The sequence below is a fragment of the Pinus tabuliformis genome, chromosome Q (genome assembly GCF_031772625.1).
Source record: "Pinus tabuliformis cultivar Carrire ecotype Pingquan chromosome Q, CPIR1, whole genome shotgun sequence".
In the NCBI taxonomy this organism is placed as follows: domain Eukaryota; kingdom Viridiplantae; phylum Streptophyta; class Pinopsida; order Pinales; family Pinaceae; genus Pinus; species Pinus tabuliformis.
The window spans coordinates 209,790,734-209,815,221 of record NC_142296.1 but is presented as its reverse complement, the minus strand read 5'-3'; the positions used below and the strand labels follow the sequence as shown (position 1 = coordinate 209,815,221).

At 38.6% G+C, this 24,488-nt stretch overlaps 1 protein-coding gene across 1 annotated transcript in view; it reads left to right on the top strand.

The window, feature by feature from the left end:
- Positions 1-14,699: 14,699 nt before the first annotated feature.
- The window catches only part of SMU2 (RED family protein), a 104,928-nt gene continuing 95,139 nt past the window's right edge, over positions 14,700-24,488 (top strand). The window contains exons 1-2 of the mRNA XM_089384181.1: positions 14,700-15,149; positions 15,270-15,347. Of these exons, the coding sequence (XP_089240307.1) occupies positions 14,938-15,149; positions 15,270-15,347 (290 nt within the window). The 5' untranslated portion in view covers positions 14,700-14,937. The remainder of the gene's footprint in view (positions 15,150-15,269; positions 15,348-24,488) is intronic.

The window sequence follows — 24,488 nt, the reverse complement described above, 5'->3', positions numbered from 1 at the left end:
AACTTACCCTTTGGAATGGATGAGTTGTATGTGTGGTGGCTGCAAAATTCTAATCATATTCTTCTTCAAGTCGCTGAACAAGAAGAGTCATGGATAAATAGTTAAGATGACTTTTTATTTCTCTACTAAAACTTGCTGAATCTGCTCCAAAATACTGAAAATAATAGTCTTCATGTCTTCAAAACTCATTGGCACAATTCCTACTATGTGAAAAAATGTTCTGATGTCGAACATAGCAGGAAATTTTTGACTTAGTGGCCATTAATGGATGCCACTAGTCAACACGAGAACTCTCACCATTGATGACAATGAGAGTCAAGATGCCCAAACACATCTTGCTAGGTACGAATAGTTTTGCTGATGTCGAGTCACCTAGAAGATCTGATGAACAAGGGACATTAATGGACTCAATAAAGCAGGGCTTATTTGCGAAATGAAAATGACAAGAAAGGGAAGATGAAAATGGAAGATGGCAATGGAGAGAAGAAATGGCAATGGGCAATAAGCATGTGAATGAGCCTCTTGCTTTTATTTGTGGGTTATGAATGGACAAAAAGAGATGGAAAATGTATGTGAATGTAAATGGAAAACATGAAATTAAATGAGGTGAATGGTTTATTATGAGGTATGGATGTGATGGAGACAATAGTATCTGAAAGTTTTTCAAGTGTTTGGATCTGATTTTACATCAGCATATTTCCTCTTTGTTGTTGATCATCCTCTTATGAAACAAATTGGTCTCTTAGAGAGACACCATTCTCTTGTAGTCATTTGTCCTTCCTCCTGGAACCTGCAAAAAAAACTAATACTTTTTCTGCAATGGAATGTAAGATTATCAAAGGAGAGAGATGATCAATCTCTCTAGTTATAATATTTACACACAAAACTAAGAATTTGTATTAATGAAACAAGTTCTCAAAGGAAAAATCAAAAGAATTTATACATGTTTTGGAATTAGTGCCTCAAGTTGAATGTTGCTTTTTTTTTGCAATTCATTTCATTATTTACCATTTCAAACTCTAATGATGGATTTCTCATTGTGTAGATCTTGTTGAGATCTTTCCAATGATACTCGAATCATCAAAATCTGATTTCGTATGAGAAAGTTAGGCTGATTTGAACAATGAGGTTTTTCGGTTGCGGAATTGGAGAACAGCTGCAGAATTGGACTTTAGTTGCGAAATGTGCACAGTTTCCGTAGCTAAAAATCTTGAATAAAAAGTTAGCCATTCATCTTTCATTATCAGTCCAAAATTAATCAATACCTTTAGAAAAGTGAGCAAATAACTTATTCATTTCATTGATTCGTTTTTTAATTTTTTTTTGGCATGCGGGGACTTAGTGTGGCGACTTAGTGATAACACACACTTTGACTTCCCTTTGACTGGGGTCTTTTTCATCAATTTGGATCAAATGGATAGGACACCATCCATGTACTGACATTTTCCCAGCTACCCATGTGGTTTGTTTCGTCTCTTGACACCTATAACCTATAGAAGTATGAAAATGGCTGCTGAATTGCCAATTAGCTGCGGAACAGAGCTGCATTCAACTATCAGTTTTCTGATTTAAGTTATTGGAAAAGAGATTTTATGCAACCAAGTACCAGGGAGAGAGAGCCTAAGATCACAGCTGGTGCACAAGACCAATTATTCAAGATCTGCTACATTTTTTTTAATTTTCTTCACTGCTTGCCTGAAAAATAAAAACTTTGTAAATTGTATATGAAGCAAAACAGTTTTAATGATGAAAATATATCAGAGTAATGGAAATGTATGATTTTTTCAACAGCTTTGATGACTCCTACAGCAACCATTTGACGCATATCCCTGACTGCAAAACGACCCAACGGAGGATACTCAGCAAAGGATTCGACAACCAGCAAACTTGACAGCAATGTGGCAAGTGTGGCAATGTTTTTGAACCACCTTTCTCCATGCTTTGGCAGTTCTGTTACTGCTGCAATAGAAGTCTCAATCACTGAAAACTTTACATCCCATTGTTTACTTCACTCAACCCGCAAACCACATGAAATAGAATTCAAAGAAGTGCATATGGGTGGATCTGGAGATTATTTCTGACTTAACAAAAAAAAATGTTTGAGATCAGCATTAACAATTACCCAGGAAGCTGCTCGTCTACACAACTCTGCACAAAACTCATTTCTGGAACTAACTGAGAGTGATCTAGGCCTGTCTGTGATGTTCTCTTCCTTCAACTAATTGATACACAGGTACCCTTTATCAGTCCAAATAACCAGTCCATGTAAGTGAAAGTCGATGAGCAATTCCCAGGCTTCAATCGATGATGATAGTCATGGAAATCAGCTCCTCCATACAACGGGAATAATTTTGAAATGCTCCAAGGAAATCAGCTCTTCTACAGTTTCCAACACTCGCAAACTCATCCATATACAGAGATATAGCTGCAAGAGATTCAACCAAATAGACCACGACATCCACGAAGTATGAGTTAAAAATGGAAGGCGTGAGGCATGGTGGGAGACGTGGTGGAGTCTGAGTTAAAAATGGAATAACATAGCCGGACCTGATCCAATCTCTACAACATGGAAATAATTCAATGAAAAGAGTCGTGTGATTTTTGGATACGTAATGTAATCAGCCGTTAAAACAAATCAGTTTGGAAGAGTCGTAGTCGATACGTCTTGCTGTTAAACAGGTGTTAATCTGAAGTAATAGTGAAGTATGAGTTAAAGAAGCAGTCATAATTAATCTTCAAACCGAATTTCCCTTAGGCCGTGTTAAATCAACAGCCTGTTCATTAATTCAAATCCGTTTTTCTTCACACGACAAGCAAAAATGGGCTTCAAAGAACCGAGGAAATCTCCCAAACCGCTTCAAATTCCTTAAAATGGTTTCTGGGTTATCTAATTGACCCTATTGTCGAAAAAACCCATGTTTTATTTTTCCCAAATTCATCTCTGTTTGGCCATATCGTGCAGTTGAAGTTTGATGTTTTTCAGTGTTTTGCGTTTTTCCTAAGTTGCTGCATTCAGCTGTGAAATGAATTTCTGAGAGAAAAATTGTTTTCAGATGTATTCTCAGCGTATGAACCAGTCAAAAAAATCTCCAAAATGGCATACAATTGTCCTCCAGCATCATAAGCAATCGGTTTTCCAAGTCGACTCAACTCTGTTTCAATATCAGCAATAGTTTTGTTGGTAAATGACTGAAGGCTTGGGATGGTAACTTAATTACAGTTTCAAGATGCTTTGAAAGCATCTTCGCAAGATGTTCTAATCCCATTCTGTGTGCTATACGTTTATAGTCTGGATTATTTGAAAAATATTCCAGCTCTCTTCGTCTTGCAACAACCATTTCAACACTTTTGTTGATATCTGCTTGAGAGCGATTCATAACACCAACCCAAGGAAACTGCAAACACTATTTTGAAAGCCATACAAGAGTTTTTTCTTTATTTCAATTGGCCTCATCTTATTTTTCTTTACAACAGTCCAAGCAATTCTATCTGTTGAATTTGCACCCTTTTTTTTTCCCTTGAATGTTCTTGTAAGTTTGTTTCAAGGCCAAAGCTTCAAACAGGAATGCAGATTTTCTATTGAGGCCACAGTGGAAACTAGAATTGGGGATAGCCATTGCTTGTTTCCCCTTTTTTTCTTCTTCTCTGAAATTGTGAAATTTTATAAAAATGATTAATGATTTTCAATTTTATGCAGGCAAAGACTTCAAGGTAAACATGCTAAAAACAGGACTTTGACTGAGGTCTTAAGCTGATTTTTTATCAATCTGGGCTGGGTGACTAGGATAGGATCCATGTCAGGACAATTCCGGAGATGCCCATGTGGTCGGTTTCTTCATTGGATGCCTGTAACCTACTAAACCTTGGAATTAGTTGCGAATTTCACAATTAGCTGCAGAATCAGGCTGCATTCCGAAGCTAAGTTGCAAAATCTTATTAAAACAGGACACAGTGTTTTGGGGACCACTATAAACCATAACTAGTCAATCTTAGACAACTGAACCTATCAAAGCAGTTGGGTTTCATTTTTTTGTTTTGTTTTTTATTGAATCAAATGAAATGATGAAGTTTATTTTGTCCCCCTTTTTTTTTACATGACAATCCTTTTTCTGATTCTCCAGATTACACAAAGTGCAGGAGGAGAGCATACTCAAGAATTTTATTTTTTTTTAGATGTAAGAAATAAGGTCTCCTAATTACACTTCCCCGGCAACGGCGCCAAAATGTCTAGTCAATTTAATGTATTAAATTGCTCTACATAAATTATCAATCCGGGTATCGTAAACTAATGAAGTGTGGTGCACCATATGTGCTTAGTTAACCCTTTTTCTTACTTCGTTGTTTTATAGTTTATGTTTTTTTGGGGTTTTGTTTTTGTTGGTCTCCTAAAGTATTCTAATGCAATGGAAATCCTAGTTTAAAGATTTAAGAATACTTTTAAAGATCAAGTGTGGATGTATAGTTGAAGACAAGGTTTATGCTTCTTATGATAATTTCCAAACTTGGCACTTCAAAGATGTCAAAACATGCTATCTATAAAATCAGAACTTGAACAAAAGTGTAAACATGCAGCTACATAAATCAAGCTAAAGATGAAGTACTGATCATGAGGTTACTGTCTCTGCTATCCATCTAATTACAGAAATAAAATCTAAACTACTGCACTCAAAACCAAAAATTGCAGACTAATGAAAGCAAAATCAAATTACTTCACTTATAATCTGATAGCTCACCAATTAACTTCTCGGGTTAAGCCATGGCACCGGAGATAACGTCAAATAACATGAATAATTGATATCTAAATTACCTACTTGCAGATTAATGAAAGCAAAATCAAATTACTTCACTTATAATCCGATAGCTCGCTAATTAACTTCTCGGGATGAGCCATGGCACAGGAGATAACGTCAAATAACATGAAGAACTTGATATCTAAACTAGTTAATAGCAGCAAACAAATCTCACTAAAATCAAAGCATAACAACTAAAATTTAAAAGCTAAAGTTCAACAGAGAAGCAAATCCCATATCACTACTTGATACAAAAACTACATTAAAAAGCTCGAGCAAAAACTAATAAGCAAATACAAGAACATGTAAAGAAAAACTAATCTACAATCAACTGGTTGAACACACTTGCATGAATGGAAAATCTAAACTATCAAACTTGAAAGCAATAAAATGACATACTTGAATGAAATCAAAGCAAAACTACAAAGCAAAATCTACTCTACCTTACATTCTAATGTGCTCCATGACATCTACTTCACATCTCCTTCCATGTTGAGAACATCAAAGCTTTATTCAAATTCTTCAAAATTACAAAGTACAACAAAACTCTCCAAAGCTTTCCAAAGCCATCAAGGAAGAACTACAAACTCCAAGCTAAAGAACTAAAAAGCCAAGCTAAGCTAACAAATGAAGGAGAGAGATCTCCTATTTATACAAAAAGATGAGAAGCCATTTCATTAATGAGAGTCCATGAATCTCTCCCTCTACCTCTAGAGTCCTAATCAAAATAGGAACTGATAAGACACATGTCTTTTTAGAGTTTTAATACAATTAGGAGATGTGACACATATCCTCATGATCTCATGATTCTCTCTACTCAAATTCGAATTTGGCCTTAGGGTGTGACATAAAGTTCTTCTAGAAGCCTCCTTTTGACCTACACATGTGAACATTCTCAACCCACTTGTTAGGTATAAGCATATGCACATTATTTTCTAATTTTTAACCACAAATTCACTTAAAAAGGCTAAGAACTAATAAAGTTTGGAAAAACATAAATGTGGTCTAATGATAATAAAAGTGGGATGAATGTGGTGACATAGTAGTGAAATGGAGGTGATATAATGGACATAATAGTGAAAGTGTAATGGAGATGAATGACATTTTCAAGACCCAACACCTTCCATCTCAAAACTTTAGTTGCATCGTTTGCATTCACATAGTATGGAACCTCATCCCTTGTTCACGTGGAAGGGTTGGAATAGGAGTTCGAAGGACGTTATCTCCACAATTGTGGCATGTTTGAGAGGTTGTGATTGGAGAATTTCCAAAATTCATCATAACTACAATTATGAGGTGGGTAAAGAGTTAGAAGTTCTTATGGAGAATCTACAATGGGCCCCTTATGGCGAAGATGAGTAAACTTAGGTTACCAAGCTTCCCCATCTCTTATGGGTAAAAGTTGTCAATTAGAAGAGAGACACCCAACTATGTGCTGGATTGTATTGGTTTAGATCTAATGATAGACCCACTAAATCCTTTTTGAAATCCTCAACCACTGGGGAGGTTGGGGAATCCATCCTTGACTTAAAGAACGACAAAGGCTTGAGCATGAATTTGTTGACCATTATTCCAATCCCAAGCCTCTCATATGAAAGGGCCTTCTAAAGTGTCTCGAAATTGTGCCTTGCAAGCTCTTAAATAAACAATTATGGGCCAATTACTTAGCCACAACCTTTAATGAGCTAGCTATGGTCGTCTATGCAATGGTGGATGACAAAGCCCTTGGATTTAATGGTTTATCTAGTAAGTTATATGAATCTACTTGGTGTACAAGTAAGCCTCCTACCATTGCTCTTTGGGTGTAGGTATCAACCAAGGGTTTATCAAGTGTATTGCCAAGTTTAGGGATCTTGAAATAGTCAAGACGTAATGTTATATAAATATTCAAATATCATTGCTTGAGGGTCTCAGCTCTCTTATCTAGTCTTGGATTCAACTAGGGGAACTTTTAAAGCTCTTGGGCACCCCCCTAAGATCACTAATAGATAATTATGCAAAGGATGGAGTGGAAAACTAACAACTAGGTTACTGAGCCTCTTTCCTTAGTCATTAAGTTCAGATATGCACTAAGGTGTTGGCACCCACTCATGTCCATTACTCTTCTCGTGGGTCCCTTCTAAGGCAGCATATGACCAACTAAGAAAAAGTATTGACTTATGTAGAGCCAAATAGACTCTTTCCCATTCTCCTTTGGAAATGGGGTGGCTTGGGGATTATCAATATTAGAATGCAAGCACACACACTCTACACTAAATGGGTGATTTGTGTTATTGAAGGCTAAGAAGTCCGTTAAATCCTTCCTAGACATCACAATAAGAAAGGGTTTCCCCGAGGCCAAAAAAGAAAAAAAAAAACTTTGTAAGGCCTCTTCTTTCAAACCACATTGCTAATCCACTCAAAGGTTAAAGTTGTTGGAACACATGTTCTACAAAGTATTTGGAAGCCTTAGGAGGCTCTCAATTATTTCTTAGAATGCAAGGATCCTTCTATCATGACTGTGTTGTCATTTAATGAGCAAATTTGATGGTTGTCCTTACTAATTTTGTTTGAAGGGAAACCTTTGGTCAAATCCTCATGGTTCTCAACCTCAAATCTTTTTTGGCGGAGGCATTTAATGTCCTATTGATTCATTCAACAATGCTTCTAAGGATTGGGTGCCATGACGCGACCTAAAGTATAAGTTTAAGCTTTAAATCATTGACACGGTTATATTGAATTACATTGAGGGTTTGATCCCAAACTACCCGGCCTCTCAATGCCATGTGCCTACTTGAATGATTGGAAATGGGGCAAGGCCACAACTTTCACGCATTGCAAGTTGACCAATAAATACAAATGACTTTATCCCAAGCCCTGCCTTGAAGGTTGTCATAATAAAATTTGGCATTGAGGACCAAGGCAACAAACTTGGTTGTTTCACCTAGAAAATATTTGGAATTTGTAATTAAACCTTAAATGTCATTCTTTTCTCAGAGTTTGGTGATAAGGGTCTCCCCATTAACAAAGTAATGACTAAAATGGGGTGCAAAAATCATGGTGTTCATAATGTGGCCACATGTTGAAACCTGAAGGCTATCTTTTGGCTTTACCAATGGGCTAAGAATGGGTGGGCTTGTGTAGAAGCTATGTGTTAATAGTTTTATCAGCCTCTTTATCATAATGAGTTGCCTTACTAGGTGATTGTCTTTCTTAGGTCATTGAGTTTTAGGCTACTTAAATGCTTTTCAAAGTTGAAGTGCCCTTATTGATCAAGGTGGATATTGGTGGCCACCCGCCAATTCCACTTGGACCCCCTCCATTGTTTCTTTCAGTTTTTTAGTTTCCTTAATTGTAGCACAATTTACTATTTTTAGCAATTTTTCAAGTCCTGAACTTCTGCAGCTGTTTTGAGGTCCTCAACGACATTTTTTGGGAAAACTAGGAGTAACATCGTCCATGGACCGATGTTTCTCATCCTAAAGTTGTAGTCCTCGGATAGATATTTTTAATGAGGTATTGTGCGTGTCAATCGTAGAGTGTATGCCAAAGTTACAACCTCGGGAAGTTTATGTACCAATTTACCCAAAACAGGGCCCATAGTTTGGTGCTTCATCTCCTAGGGTTATGTTTTTGGATGTTTAGGATTTTCCATTATTTCTCAACAATAATTAGGCCTTCAAGCCTGATTGTAAAACAGTTCAGAGACATTAGCCGCCACATCGCTCCTCATAGATAAGCTACCATCGCCCGAGCTAGTTTATTTCCATTTCTGTTTGTAAGCATATTTCAGTATTTTACATTAATGAAATGAAGTATTATTTCTAATGCATCTCTGCATTTATGGTTATCTCTATAATTTGTTGCGTTCCTGTTTAAATCCTAATTAATGGTATCAGAGGGGTCTGCTCTTTCTCTGTTTTTCTTTGCATGTCCCCAACGAGGTTGGGATATAGGGAGTTAGGGCTTAAACCTTTGCAAGATCAACCTTGCAAATCCCGATGGCCTCCCATGGCGGATAAAAAGAAAGACGAGGGGGTAGGAGATCCTATCAAAATCTTGCTCGGAGAGGCCTTTGAGTGACAAAGGAATGCAATGATGGACAACTTTGCCCAGATCCTTCAGTGACTGTCCAGGGGCAACACATCTACTTCCAGCAGCTACTCTGGAAGTGCCACACCTTTTAAGGTACAAGTTAACTTTGACATACCCATATTTGAGGGTCAGATAGATGCAAATGTTGTAGATAAATGGTTAAATATGCTAGAAGGGTATTTTTCTATTCATGATTTTTCGGCTGGGAAAAGATTACTTTCGCTCTTCTCAAAGCCACCCCACACGTCAAGGACTGGTGGGAAACCTACTACGAGCAGAAGGATGAAAGTACGACCTCATTGTTTTCAGCCGCACCCACTTGGAATTCATTCCGGAATGCCATCAAGGAGCAGTACTACCTTGTCAGAAGCTATGAGGATAAATACATAAAGTGGACCACGTTGTGGCAGGGAAGGGACCAAGACGTGCTGGAGTTTACCAATATTTTTCATACCCTTCGCACAAAGTTGGGTATCAAGGATTCTGAGCTGCATTTGATACTCAAATACCACGACTGCCTACATAGGTACATCCATGACAAGATGGAGTTCCTGGACATCTCCTCGCTCGGCACAGCGTACCGTTACACTGTCAAGATCGAGCATAAGTTTAAACAGAAAAAGCGAGACTTTGGATCTGTAAATCCGAAGCAAGGGAAAGGCGCCCCCAAACCGCTGAAAAAAGGATAAAGCCAAGGCAGGGTGGCCTAGGAAAACCTGCCAAAGCCACAAACAAAGAACAACACCACGAAGCTAAAGAAGGACGCAGGAAAGTGGTGTGAGTTCCATAAGAGCTCCACTCACAACACAAGTGAGTGTTGGGCCAAGCAGTCACTGGTGGTCGAGCTAAAGTCTTTGGAATCAGATGCATGTTCCGATTTTGAGTCAGAATCCGATAAGGGGAATGACAAAGGGAAGTAGATTATCGATGCAGAGCCCAACGCCACCGTTGCCACCACGAATATCCAAAAGGAGGAACCTGAAGATCTAGAGGAGGAGGAGCGCCTCTTCCATTCCTAGATGTGGGTAAAGGGCTTCCGCTACAGTTCATTGTTGATAATGGGAGCCAAAAGAACCTCATTTCGGCATAGGTCGTGAAGCGGCTAGGCTTACAACCACAACACATCCACAATCGTACACCATCGGGATGCTTCACCAAGGACATGATCTTCGCGTGATCCAGCAGTGTCGCCTTCTGTACAACATCAAGCCCTTCACAAATGAGGTATTGTGTGACGTTTCTCACCTTGATGTTTTTGATGTATTATTAGGCCAACCATACTTGTGGAAGCGCCATGCTGTGTATGAGTCAAGGCCTCGTGCTGTTATTGTTACTTTGGGAAATAAGTTGTACATGATACCGGAGGTAGCATCGCCTACCGCCATCTCTTTGGTTACTGCAAAGCAATGCAGTAAGCTCATTTCCAAAACCGGGAAATTTGTTTTCTTGATGATATGCCCTCAAGGAAAGAAGAAGACAGTGGCCATGACCTCTAGGCAGGGCCACTCTGCACTACAATTACAGATGGACAAGGTCATGGAGGAGTACGAGGACATATTCACCTCCCTCGTAAGGGTTCCTCTGCACTGTCAGGTCAAGGACTCCATCGATCTAACCCGAGGTGTGCCACTACCTAATGGACCAATCTATCGGTGCTCAATTTTGGAGAACGATGAAATCAGGAGGCAGGTTCAGGAGCTGCTGAGAAAAGTCACATCCGACCGAGTTCATCGCCTTGTGGGAGCTCGATCGTGTTGGTACAGAAGAAGGATGGGAATTGGAGACTCTGTATTGACTATAGAGCATTGAACAAGATCACTGTTCGGAATAGGTACCTAATCCCACGGATTGATGACCTTCTAGACCAACTGAAGGGGGCAAAATATTTCAGCAAGATCGATTTGAAGTCAGGATATCACTAGGTACCAATCGAACCCTCCGATGTGTGGAAGACTGCCTTCAAAGCTGAGGAGGGCCTTTTCGAATGGTTGGTTATGCCTTTCGGGTTGATGAATGCTCTTGCAACCTTCATGAGGCTAATGGATGATATCTTGCGGCCATTCACCAACTCATTTGTAGTGATATACTTGGATGCCATCCTGATCTTTAGCCAAAGTTGGGAAGAGCACCTCCACCACATCCGATAGGTTCTCCAAACACTGCAACAACACAAGTTATGTGCCAATTTGGAGAAATGCACTTTTGGCATGACCCAAGTTCAGTATCTGGGATACATTATTGATGAACAGGGGGTACATGTGGATCCAGCCAAGATCCAATTCATTCAGGATTGGCCATCTCCAACCACTTTGACAGAGCTCCGTAGTTTTCCGAGTCTTTCCAACTTCTACCGCAAGTTCGTGTTGGGATTTTCTCATATCACTTGGCCCTTGTGTCAAGTCACCGAGGGAGGAGCGAAAACAAAATTCTTTTGGTCTAAATCTCAACAGAAGGCATTCATAGAGTTGAAACATAGCCTCTGCTCAGCATTAGTGCTCATATTACCAAACTTGCAACAACTATTTGAGATCGAGACAGATGCCTCTGATATGCTATTGGGGCAGTCCTTACTCAACATGAGCATCCAGTGGCATATCACAGTGAGACACTTTCAGACACAGTCTGAAAGTATCCCACTTATGACAAAGAGATGCAGTCCATTGTGCAGGCCTACCGACAATGGAAGCATTACATTTTGGGGAAGGAAACGATCATCAACACAGACCACCGGCCCCCACAATTCATACAGACCTAAGGGAAGTTGCAAAATGATCGCCATCAGAAGTGGTCCACATACTTGCAACAATTTCATTTGAATATTAGGTACAAGAAGGGCAACACTAATAATGTTGCAGATTGCCTCAGTCGATCACCGATCATGGCGTTAACCACCGTGCTCAACTCTTGTGGGCACGAGACTTATGATTGGCTACTTCTCTACAAAAGCGACCCAAAGTTTGGCCACACATACCAGACACTCTTGGAGGGTCAACATGTTCTAGATTTTCACCTCAAGGATGCCTTGTTATGCCACCTGGGTCACCTTTGTGTTCCTTCAAGCGAGTGTGCCAAGATGATTTGGGAAGCACACTACAATCGGGCTGCTGGGCATTTCGGGGTTGAGAAAACCCATAACGAGCGCAACCCTTGTGTTTAGTTGCCAACATTTAGTTTGGAACCCTGAACAGGCTGCCGGTGATAAGCCGGAGGAAGGTGAGGATGACGTCACTAAGGAACATATTTTCCTTTTCGAGTCTTTGGTGTAACATGAGTGGACAATACTGCGAAATTATCACGGGAATCTATCTATGGATGATTCAACGCAAATGAAATATTTTCTTGCCCTTTACAGGGAAATACTATTAAATGAACCTCTCCAAATTGGTGGCAGTACTGCAGAAGTATTCCTATTGGCCGAATCTTCGACAGGATGTCAGGAAGTACATCAGATCCTGCACTGCCTACGCCATTGCCAAACCGACCATCAAGAAGCAATGCCTCTATACTCCGCTTCTTACCCCTAGTTGACCTTGGGAATCCATCTCCATGGATTACATGTCGGGCCTTCTTTCTACTAAGCATGGAAACGACTGTGTGTTTTGAGGTCGTCGATAAGTTCTCAAAGATGGCCATTATGGCGGCTTGCAAGAAGAATATCATAGCAGAAGCCACTACTAATCTCTTCTTTAAACGACTATGGGTACAGTTTGGGATCCCACAGTTTATCATCTCAGATCAGGACAACATGTTCCTCAATACATTTTGGTCCAGTCTCTGGTCGATGCTGGGCACCAAACTCACTAAGTCCACAACCTTCCATCCCCAAACTGATGGCCAAACAGAGGTTGTCAACATGATGATCGTACACATTCTGTGCATGTACAACTCAAAGCATCCATGCACATGGGATGAGAGCCTCCCCTATGTTCAACACAACTATAACCAGGTTCTCCACAGCTCGACTGGCCACAACCCTTTTCAGGTGGGCTTGGGATTCCAACCACTATGTCCCATTGATGTGGCAATGCCATTTGCAGCTACTCAAGCAGATTTGGCTCATGTCTAGTCCGAAACAGATAAGACAAACAACTTCATTAAGCACATCCAACATATCTGCCAGCAGGTCCACGACATTTTGGAGAAATCAAATGCCAAGTACAAGCAGCGACATGATCAACATCGGGTGCCACACAAGTTTCAAGTGGGCGACAAAGTTTGGTTGCATTTACAAAAGGAACACCTTACTGGAGCTTATCAGAAACTCATACCACTCCGATATGGCCCTTACACCATTACCAAGGCTGTGGGAGACAATGCATTTAAGCTCAACATTCCCCCATTGCATGGCTTCCACCCAATATTCAATGTGGACTGCCTTGGGCCATACTTTCCACCATTACTAGACACATCTGACATTGCAGAACAACTCACACCAATAGAGTTAAATCCATATTGCAAAAAAAAACTGCAACTGATCAGATTATGGACACGCAGATCAAGCACACTCACCAGCAGAAAATCCAATTATATCGAGTTGTTAAAGCAGACCAACTCCTTCACCAGGGCAAGTGGCTCACTAGGGACCAAGTTCAGTAGAAGTTTTCTCATCTCATGGAAGAATTCAACGCAATGGAGACAATTGCTTCCTAAGGGGAGAGGAATGATCCAGGTGGATATTAGTGACCACCCGCCAATTTCACTTGGACCCCCACCATTGTTTCTTTCAGTTTCCTTAATTGTAGCACAATTTACTATTTTTAGCAATTTTTTTGGGTCCTGAACTTCCGGAGCCGTTTTGAGGCCCTAAACAACGTTTTTTTTTGGGAAAACTGGGAGCAACATGAGTCCATGAACCGATGTTGCTCATCCCAAAGTTGTAGTCCTTGGATAGATATTTCTAACAAGGTATTGTGCGCATCAAACGGAGAGTGTATGCGAAAGTTACAATCCCGGGAAGTTGATGTACCAATTTACCCAAAACGGAGCCCGTAGTTTGGCGTTTCATCTCCTAGGGTTAGGTTTTTGGATGTTTAGGGTTTTCCATTGTTTCTCAACAATAAATAGGCTTTCGAGCCTCATTGTAAGACAGTTCAGAGGCATGTAGCCACCACATCTCTCCTCATAGATAAGCTACCATCGCCCGAACTAGTTTATTTCCATTTTTGTTTGTAAGCATATTTCAATATTTTACATTAATGAAATAAAATATTATTTCTGCTGCATCTCTGTATTTATAATTATATTCATAATTTGTTGCGTTCTTGTTTAAATCCAGATCACTTATAAAATGAAAACAAAGAAATCATTTCTTATTTAACTTTAATGTAGCTTCTAATTTGTTCTCTTTGTTATGGTGTTGCACTCATTCATACTAACTTGTTCATATAGATTTAATATTATCTCATAAAATGCAATTGAATATGCAACATTTGGATTATTAGTATAAAGTCCCCACACTATAAGCAAAGTGTCTTTAGACCCACTTGGCATGTCTTCTCACGAGTCTTCCTTTCATTTAACTTTTCTTACAAGTGGCATCCACATAAGACAAGTTGATAAATCTAAAAGTAATGAAAGCACACATGCAATCAAATACTTAGATCCATAGAAATGGATAAACAAAATCCTAAATTAATATTAATAATTTCGAAAAGGGCCAAGTCTCCCCTCCCTCGTGGGACCTTGTCGAACTCGTTGTTCACCCTTCAACTATAAGCTAAGGAAAACCATTGGTAACCATGACTTGCCTCCTCCCGTAGCCCAACATAGCCAATATTTAATTTATGTATACTCGGAGCATAAGCCCCCGACTTTGAACTTTGGTGGGGATTTTGGCATAACCCAACCCATTCTCTCCCCACTTGCTTGTGACATTAACTCCACACTAGAGTGTCTTATTTCTATTTCTTCGAATGATCTGAAAGTTTTGTAGGTAGTATTCTCTCCCCACTTGTGACATTTACACGACAATAGTGTCTTCACTTTTTTCTTCGAATGATCTAAAAGTTTGTCGATAGGTAGTATATTGTATTCAGAAGTATAGTGGTTCGCAGGGCAAACTTTGAGCAGTGGAATGGGAATGGCAGTGGAAGATCAGGTACCGATTTCGAATCCCCTTCCTCCTCCGCCGAGGCCTCCTCCCAAAGACAAGGATAGGGACAAGAGAGACCAGAGCAGCAACAGCGCCAGCCATGCCTTCGGAAACCTTTCTAATGCCGATTTCAGGCGAATGGTCATGGAAACCCCTCGACGTGCCGAGGAGAATTCCAAAGAACGCCCTCGAGGGTATGAATACGCGCAGTCATAATCATTATTATTTTCAATGCAATACTTTATCTGTTTTTTATCTTTTTTTTTCTTGTTTCTTTATTTGGAAATTTCATGTTGTAAATCGGAATTTCGCAGACGGACTAAACGGGTGGAAGATGAGGATGGAGAGGGCGATAGGGCGGCCAATCGAAGAAACAAACCCAAACCTAAAGAGTAGGTTCCTTATTTTCCCATTTCGGCGTGATTTTATTAATTGAATGAAATAATAAATTTGAATATTTGGAGCAAATTAGTTGAACTTCAAACACTTAATATGAAGCAAGTGAACATTTTTGCTGTCGGAAAGTTTATTGTGACTCTGGCAACGTAAAATGACATTACTTTAGAGATGATAAAATATGCAGTTTTTTATCACTCATAATATTACTTTTGACCCTGGCGTTACAATCCATAACTATGGAGCGATGCAATATACAGGGCTGATTATATAAGTGATTTGGGACAAACCTCTTCGTTCAACATACCATGCAACCACGCACTTCACCCTGTAAGCAAGTGTAGGCAAGGGTGAGTGACGGCTAGAAAATCAAGGTTGATTTGAGAGAATATGCTCCTGCATCAGTGAGATATTTTCAGGGCTCAGCTATTACAACAATATTACTTTATATGAACTCAACATGTCACTTTTAGGAATTCAACATGCGTGGAAAAGATGCCAATCTTTCCTCTAACCATCCTTAATAAACCCAATTGACTCCGTTCAACATACTTTACTCACAAATCATATTTTCATCAGAGGTGGAAACAACAGTGACAAGTTTTACTGGATTGGTACTCCTTCTCGGCCTCGGGAAAAACTCGGGAGTCCCAAAATGGAGGATCAACTCAGTGGCCCAGCAATAACTCAGCCTACTAAATGACCAGAGCATAAACTTGGCAAATTCAACAATTACTGGCCGAGTTTGACCAAAGAACCTGCTTCCAGTGCACTCTGCACAAAAATGTTGACTCAGCTTGTCGGTAGGTGAGACGATTCTATTTGTGAGTACTCCGTCGAGTAAAACAAGCCCTGGTGGAATTCATTTTAGAATATAACTGAAAGGAGTGATAGCTTTCTCTGATGGAGACATCATCACTACGAACTAGGAGATATCTTCATACTACTTGAATCATTGGAAATGGTATATATTTGTGAACTTCAACCTTAGGGCTGATTCGTAATATTAATTCACAGCAGCAAACGGGGGACAGTATTCCATCTACTTCAACCCAACATCCAACACTCTATGCTGCTCGGGAGAAAAGATACCAAACTTATGGCAATAAGCTCCAGCCCTTAGGGCACACTTTTCTAAGCATAAACCAGATCAGAGATCACTTTAATTTCAGCAGATTTACAGGAGTGAATCGGATCTACTCAACACCCTTCTCTAGAATGCCGAATCAGGATCAATCAAGGTTCGACAATCCAAGAGTAAGCCACCTCTACATGTGCATATCCATCACGAAACAATCAAGGGTCATCCATACACCATGCCCCACATCACAAAAAACATCCCCAAGCATGGTGTAAACACTTCTAAAGTGCAATGTCTTCTCCAATTTAATGGCTAATGGAGGATGAAAAAGCCTATCCGACCCCGTAGGCTATAGTCTTGTTAAATGGGTAAAAACCCAATTTTTCCTATGTTGGGGCAACATTGGGCAAAAATTGGGTTGGTTGGGGCTAAATTAGGGGTTGCACACACAACCCCTCACATTTTGGAGCCCATGGAAAATTTATAAATAGAAGAGGGTTGAGATCAAATGAGGCATCATCAATTGTGGATCAAATCATCTATGATTTCTTGAGCTGGTGCTTTGAGGGTTTTAAGACCCCTTCATTTCTACTAATTTTGGTGGTGAAAGTTTCCACCCTAGTTAGTTTTTTATTTTGTTTTTCTTCTACTTGTTCTGGCCAGAAGGAAACTCATCATCCAAGGAACAACAAGATATCTCAAGGCAAGTCTGTAAGGTTGGACGAATTCTTCAGAAGCTAATTTATGGACAAATCATAGTACTGGTGGTCAAATCTCTGTGGAGATTTGCTTGAAGCAGGGCACATTCGCTGTGGTTGATAAGAGCGAAGTTCCGTGGATAAATTATAGTCTTGGACAATGAACTTCTTGAGAGTGAATCCTTGTAAATCTAGACTTTTGTCAACAGGCCAAAACTCTCATGTTGCAACCAAGACCTCTTAAGCACCGAATCCCACATTTGAGGTAGGGTCTGAGACACCTAAGGCTGGAATCTGAGTTTTCTGAGACAGAGCGAGACCTTTTGGAATCGGTTCATGGGTTTCTATAGCAAACCAAACATTTTTTGAGAATAGATTTACCATTTGCTGCCCTTGTGATATAAAACGAAAGGCTTTTTGAAGCAAATTCCGCAAATCCAAAGTCCTGGATGTTGAAGAATGTAACTAGTATCGGTCTTCATAATTGAATTTTTCAAAAGAAAGAAAAAGAAAATTTTTATTGTAAAAGATTGACTTATTAAAGCATGGGTTTCATGCTTGGGTCATTGGTCAATAGGTCAAAGCCTCCATTGTAGGCTTCTAGGTTCATGTCTTGAGTTATTATCATTATCTAGACCCTTCTTGGGTTCATTATATCAAAGAAAGAAATTTATTTCATGTATTTTAGTCATAAAAACTCCTCCACCATCAAGTCGGCCTCAAGCACTTAAAGTCGGCCTCAAGCAGCTGTCTAGTCGGCCTCATGAAGGGACACGTCCACCTTGTGAAGACTATATATATAAAAGAGCATTCAACCTTGAAGAATAACCATCAATCTATTTGATTTGCAATTCTGTTGAGACAAGAAGTTCGTAGAGGCAATAAGGAAGAGCTACCTATGAAAAGGGATGAAGGAAGATGGACCGAAGTCTAGTCTAAGTGCAGGAATCAAAGTCTAGCATGATTGCAAGAACCAAAGTCTAGTCTAAGTGCAGGAACTGAAGTCTAGTATGAGTACAGGAACTGAATGTTAGAAATTAAATGGAAGTTTCTAAATCTTAATGTGACCCAACTAATTAAGTCATTCCATAATTAAAAGCATTAAAGCATTATAGCATGAGTACAGGAACTGAATGTTAGAAATTAAATGGAAGTTTCTAAATCTTAATGTGACCCAACTAATTAAGTCATTCCATAATTAAAAGCATTAAAGCATTAAAGCATTAAAGGATTAAAGCATTAAAGCGTTGAATTGGTATATGATGGACGTACCAGATTTAAAGTTAAAAATATAAAGGATTGGGTCCTCTCTCTCCCACACAAGAGTTGCATTCTTCTCCATCAAGAAGCACATAAAGAAAGTGAGGGCAAGAGGAGAGAAACCGAATTCTGAGAAGAAGACAGAAGACAGAAGACAGAAGATGGCAGCCATTACTTCTTCCGCTGTTAATCAAGGTATGTCATCTTAAACAAAGATCATAGAAATATTTGGTATTGATAATCTTTGGGCTGTAAGTTAAGATTTTTACATTTGGTATCGGAGCCAATCAATAACTGAATATTTCCTATGATTGCAATTGATCTGTTCTGTGCTTTATTCATGTGATTGAGCCTTCGGGAAATTGTGGGGGTTTCATGAAATGATCACGAAACAAAATTGTCTTCTGATTCTCTCTGTGTAGTTTTAAGTCCTCCCGATATTTTTCTTTCAACAAATCCCCGATTCAAGATCCAAATTTACTATATCATGGGTTTCCACAATCATGGAAATTTCACCTTCATTATCTTTGTGGACGAAAACAAATTTCTTGGAACCATCATTGGTCTTGCAAACCAGATTTAACGAATTGATTGTGGCCGTTTGCAAAAAGCAAGTCCTCTATTACTCGAGGAAATGGCCGATTTAATTTCTATTGGGAGCTATTTGCTCTAACAACCTTATTGGAAGATCCGGAACCGATTCCGAAGCTATTAACGCATCCTCTGGCCTAGCTTTAGTGAAGTTGATTGGTTTCTATGTGCTCGTGGTAGACATAAATTCCAGCGCAAACGATGAAATCCACAAATGCTTTTGATTAATTATCAACCGTCACTACTAGCTTTTCTTTGGCCCCGTTATACTTGAATGGCAAGTGTTTTGCAAGATGCTTTGTACCTGGACCTTATTGAATGATGAATAGGCCCGTCCAGGTCACCTAAAGATGCCATAAAATGATGGATCCATAAGGCTTAATAAAATTTGGGATCCTTGTGATATAGAATTTCTGCATATATGAATCTCACAATTTATTTATTCACCATATCATTGTGTGTTCGCTGTTAATCAAGTTCGGATTGTTTGATGTATTAAGTCAATTAAGTGTTTACCCATGTGCTTAAAGATGGCACATATCTGGAGATATGCATATAATATTTTGATGATATCGTGACTTGTATTCATGGCTGACAAATTCACATGAAGCCACCCTTTTATTGCAAGTGAAGCCGTGCTCTTCGAATTTTATGTTATTATGTGCTGGCCAATTTTAGTGATGGAGGCGTCCAACGTTTTCAGCCGCTTACTATTGCACTAACCCGTGGGATTGAGCCACTATTAAAGAGAAGTGGGTTCTCAACGCGGCTGCTCACACGGACTGGACCGTCTCCTTAAACAAAGATGAAGATATTTCACCGTTTGTCTCAGTCACGAATGAGATGAAAACATTTAATGTTTTTTTGGCAAGAGCAGTTGGGCAAAAAGTAATTGTTCTGTGACTGATTGTTTTGCATAAAGTATGTATTATAAATTATTTATGCACATGAGATTTATGATTTTGTTAATCACCAAAGTGGTCAAAATCAGAATAATCATTTAGTGCATAAGTGACATAATGATTATTGATAGAAATTGCCAGTTATAAAAATACCAATTAAAACTGGCGTCACTAATGATAGAACCTGAGAACTTACCCAAAGGAAAGTCTTGTTCTATAACTAGTTGACATGATGAGGTTTAATAGATATTTTGATTAAATAAATATTGATCATCCAAAGATGTCAGTTCTATTTGATTGAATATATTTATTACCTGCTTATGTTTTGGTATTTAATTATGTTAAGTATAAGATAGTATCTACCCAAAGGAGTGCTATATTGTACTATTATGTCTACATCTGAATCGCGTTAGTTATGAGCTTATAGTGATTTCATTTTTAATTTGCAGGAGTTACCATGAATACACATGCTTCATCTGTTACATTGTTCACTGGTGTTAATTTTTCTGAATGGAAAGAACAAGTCAATTTCCATTTAGGTATTCAGGATCTTGACTTGGCACTCCTTGTGGATAAGCCTGCTGCTCTTACAAGAGATAGTACTGAGGCAGAAAAATCACACCATAAAGCATGGGAACGCAGTAACAGATTGAGCGTTATGTTTATTAAGATGACTGTTGCTAACAACATCAAGTCAACAATTCCACAAACAGAAAGCGCTAAGGAATATATGCAGTCTGTGGAAGAGCGTTTTCGTTCAGCTGATAAGTCACTCGCTGGTACTCTTATGGCAGAACTCACGACCATGAAGTTTGATGGGTCGCGAACTATGCAAGAGCACATTATAGAGATGACTAATATTGCAGCAAGGTTAAACTCCCTGGGACTTACAGTAGAGGATTCTTTTCTTGTCCAGTTCATCCTGAACTCGCTACCTTCTGAATATGGACCTTTTCAGATTAACTATAACACTATAAAGGATAAGTGGAATGTTAATGAATTGGCCAGTAGTCTTGTTCAGGAAGAAGGACGTTTGAAAAATCAAGTGAATCACTCAGTAAGTTTTGTGAGTAATAAAGCTGGTAAAGAAAAGAAAGGAAAATCAAGTCATTTCAAGAAGAAAAAGGCACCTGCTAAGAATGGGCAGGATGAGGAAAAGAAGGAACTAAAGAGTGTTCAATGTCGTATCTGTAAAAAGAGACTTATCGTCTAATTCTAGAAAGTGGATATGTATTAAACTTAAACAGTACCCTTTATGTACCTTCATTATCTAGAAACCTTATTTCCGCAAGTAAATTGGATATTTATGGTTTTAGATGTATGAATGGATCTGGTTGTTTTGATTTATATAAGAATGCTGATAATGTTGGTTCTGGTATTCTAATTGATGGTTTATATAAATTGAAACTGAATGACACTTATGCGAATTCCTTGTTGAATGTAGTAAATAATGTTGGATGAAAACGTAGCATGTTGAATGAAAATTCTGCTTTCTTGTGGCATAAACGACTAGGTCATATATCCAAAGAAAGAATGATGAGATTAGTAAGTAATGAAATTTTGTCAAATTTGGACTTTAGTGATCTAGAATTATGTGTGGATTGTATTAAAGGTAAACAAACCAAACATAATAACATAATAAGAAAGGAGCCACTAGAAGCAACCAACTTCTTGAACTAATACACACTGATATTTGCGGACCTATGGACACTCCAGCCTTTAATGGAAAAAAGTATTTCATCACTTTTATTGACGATTTTCCCGTTATGGTTATTTGCTTCATGAAAAATCTCAATCTGTGAATGTCCTTGAGACGTTTGTAAATGAAGTTGAGAGGCAATTAGAAACTGGTAATGCAAGATTCATTGAGAATGGTGAAGTCAGTGGGAGTACTAGAAGAGAAATAGTAGAAATAAAGAAACAAGGGTAAATGTTACATTACCTAGAATAGTTCCTCCATCTACTAGTACTCCAAATGTTGTTCCAGCTGTTGTATAACAGCATGATGATAATGAACAACATATAAATGAAGAAGTACTTCCTGAAGGAAATGACTTACATAATGCTGATATGCATGAACCACAACAAGTAGCATTAAGAAGACCTCAAAGAAATCGTAGGTCAGCTATTTCTAATGATTATGTGGTTTATATGCAAGAATCAGATTATGATATTGGAATCAATAAGAATCCAGTTTCGTTTTCACATGCTGTAGAAAGTAAAGAGTCAAAGGAATGGATTAATGCCATGAAAGAAGAACTGAAATCCATGCAACAGAATGAAGTTACCACATGGCTGTAAAAGAGTCGGAAGCAAATGGGTTTTTAAAACCAAACACGACTCTAGTGGTAATATCGAACGGTATAAAGCTAGACTTGTTGCTAAGGGTTACACTCAGAAAGATGGTATTGATTACAAGGAGACATTTTCTCTTGTTTCGAAAAAGGACTCACTAAGAATAATAATGACATTAGTAGCTCATTATGATTTGGAGTTGCATCAAATGGATGTGAAAACAGCTTTTCTGAATGGAGATCTTGATGAGGATGTTTATATGGATCAACCTGAGGGTTTTTCTGTAGAAATTAAAGAACAATTGGTGTGTAAACTTAAGAAGTCAATATATGGGCTTAAACAAGCATCCCGGCAGTGGTATATTAAGTTCAATACCATTATTACATCTTTTGGTTTTAAGGAAAATACGGTTGATCACTGTATATACCGAAAGATCAGTGGGAGCAAGATTATTTATCTGGTCCTTTATGTTGATGACGTCTTGCTTGCTGCAAATAATTTAAGTATATTGCGTGAGACTAAGGAATTTCTCTCAACGAAAGATTACATGCTCATCCAATGAATCGGAAGTGATTGGATATAGCGATTCAGATTTTGCTGGATGCATCGATACTAGAAAATCGACTTTTGGTTACCTGTTTATGTTTGTTCAAGGTGCCATATCATGGAAAAGTGCGAAACAGACTATCGTTGCTTCATCCACTATGGAGGCAGAATTTGTGGCATGTTTTGAAGCCACAATTCATGGATTATGGTTGCGGAACTTTATTTCAGGACTTGCGGTTGTCGACACCATTAGCAAGCCGCTGAAAATTTATTGTGATAACTCTGCAGCAGTATTTTTCTCAAAGAACGACAAGTACTCTAAAGGTGCCAAACATATAGAACTGAAGTATCTTGTTGTGAAAGATGAGGTTCAGAAACAAAGAGTGTCAATCATGCACATCAGGACAGAACTTATGATTGCAGACCCTTTGACGAAAGGGTTACAACCAAGACAATTTAAGGAACATGTTCAAAGAATGGGTCTTGGTTGTATTTGTAATAATTGATGTGTGACATTCTGAGCTCTTTTATGTGTTTCTGATATACAATTATGTGTCTCTTGTTTTATGTAATTTTAAACAAGAAAGAGTCTTATAAAGATATTATGTTTAATCATTATGATATAAGACATTATGTGGACCATTATGCTGTTTTATATAAATTATGAGTATGAATTGATGGATTGCTGGTATTGTAGTATATGGAAGGGAATGCATTGAATTAATAGTGCACAACCGCCATAACTCTCAGCAATTTATCATAGTATGATGTTCAACGCTTAATATTATGAATAGTCGGGTCAAGTGGGAGAATGTTAGAAATTAAATGGAAGTTTCTAAATCTTAATGTGACCCAACTAATTAAGTCATTCCATAATTAAAAGCATTAAAGCATTAAAGGATTAAAGCATTAAAGCGTTGAATTGGTATATGATGGACGTACCAGATTTAAAGTTAAAAATATAAAGGATTGGGTCCTCTCTCTCCCACACAAGAGTTGCATTCTTCTCCATCAAGAAGCACATAAAGAAAGTGAGGGCAAGAGGAGAGAAACCGAATTCTGAGAAGAAGACAGAAGACAGAAGACAGAAGATGGCAGCCATTACTTCTTCCGCTGTTAATCAAGGTATGTCATCTTAAACAAAGATCATAGAAATATTTGGTATTGATAATCTTTGGGCTGTAAGTTAAGATTTTTACACTGAAGTCTAGCATGTTTGCAGGAACTGAAGTCTAGTATGATTGCAGGGACCCAAATCAAGTATAACTGCAGGACCAAAGTTTAGTACAGGACCAGAGTTTTGATAAGGTCAGAGAAATGAACCAGAAGATGTTTTATCTCGTGAAAGGTTGACTTGATGGATGGAGAGGGGTCTAGGTCAAGTGTCTAGGATTGTCTCAACTTGATCTGATTCTACTAAGGAAAGACTTTGATTGGGTTTTCCCCTCATAGGGATTTTGCCTTGACTGAGTGCCTACATCTAGTGTCCATTTGTCATTGGTGATCTTCATTTTTGGTAGCTGTTTGATAATAAAATAACATAATAATAACAAGGAGAAAAAGAAACTAAAGTAATGTCACAAGCAACTATCAAAGTTAAGAGAAATCAAATTGAATTTTCCCTAACCTAGCCGCCCTAGATTTCTCAACATTGGAATGGAATGCGAGTCTTGTAACTGAGTCGAAATGGGGTTCTAAGGATGTGTAAGGGTTTTGATATGCAACAAACCCGATTTTGTTGAGTGGTCATAGGTAGAAAGAAGT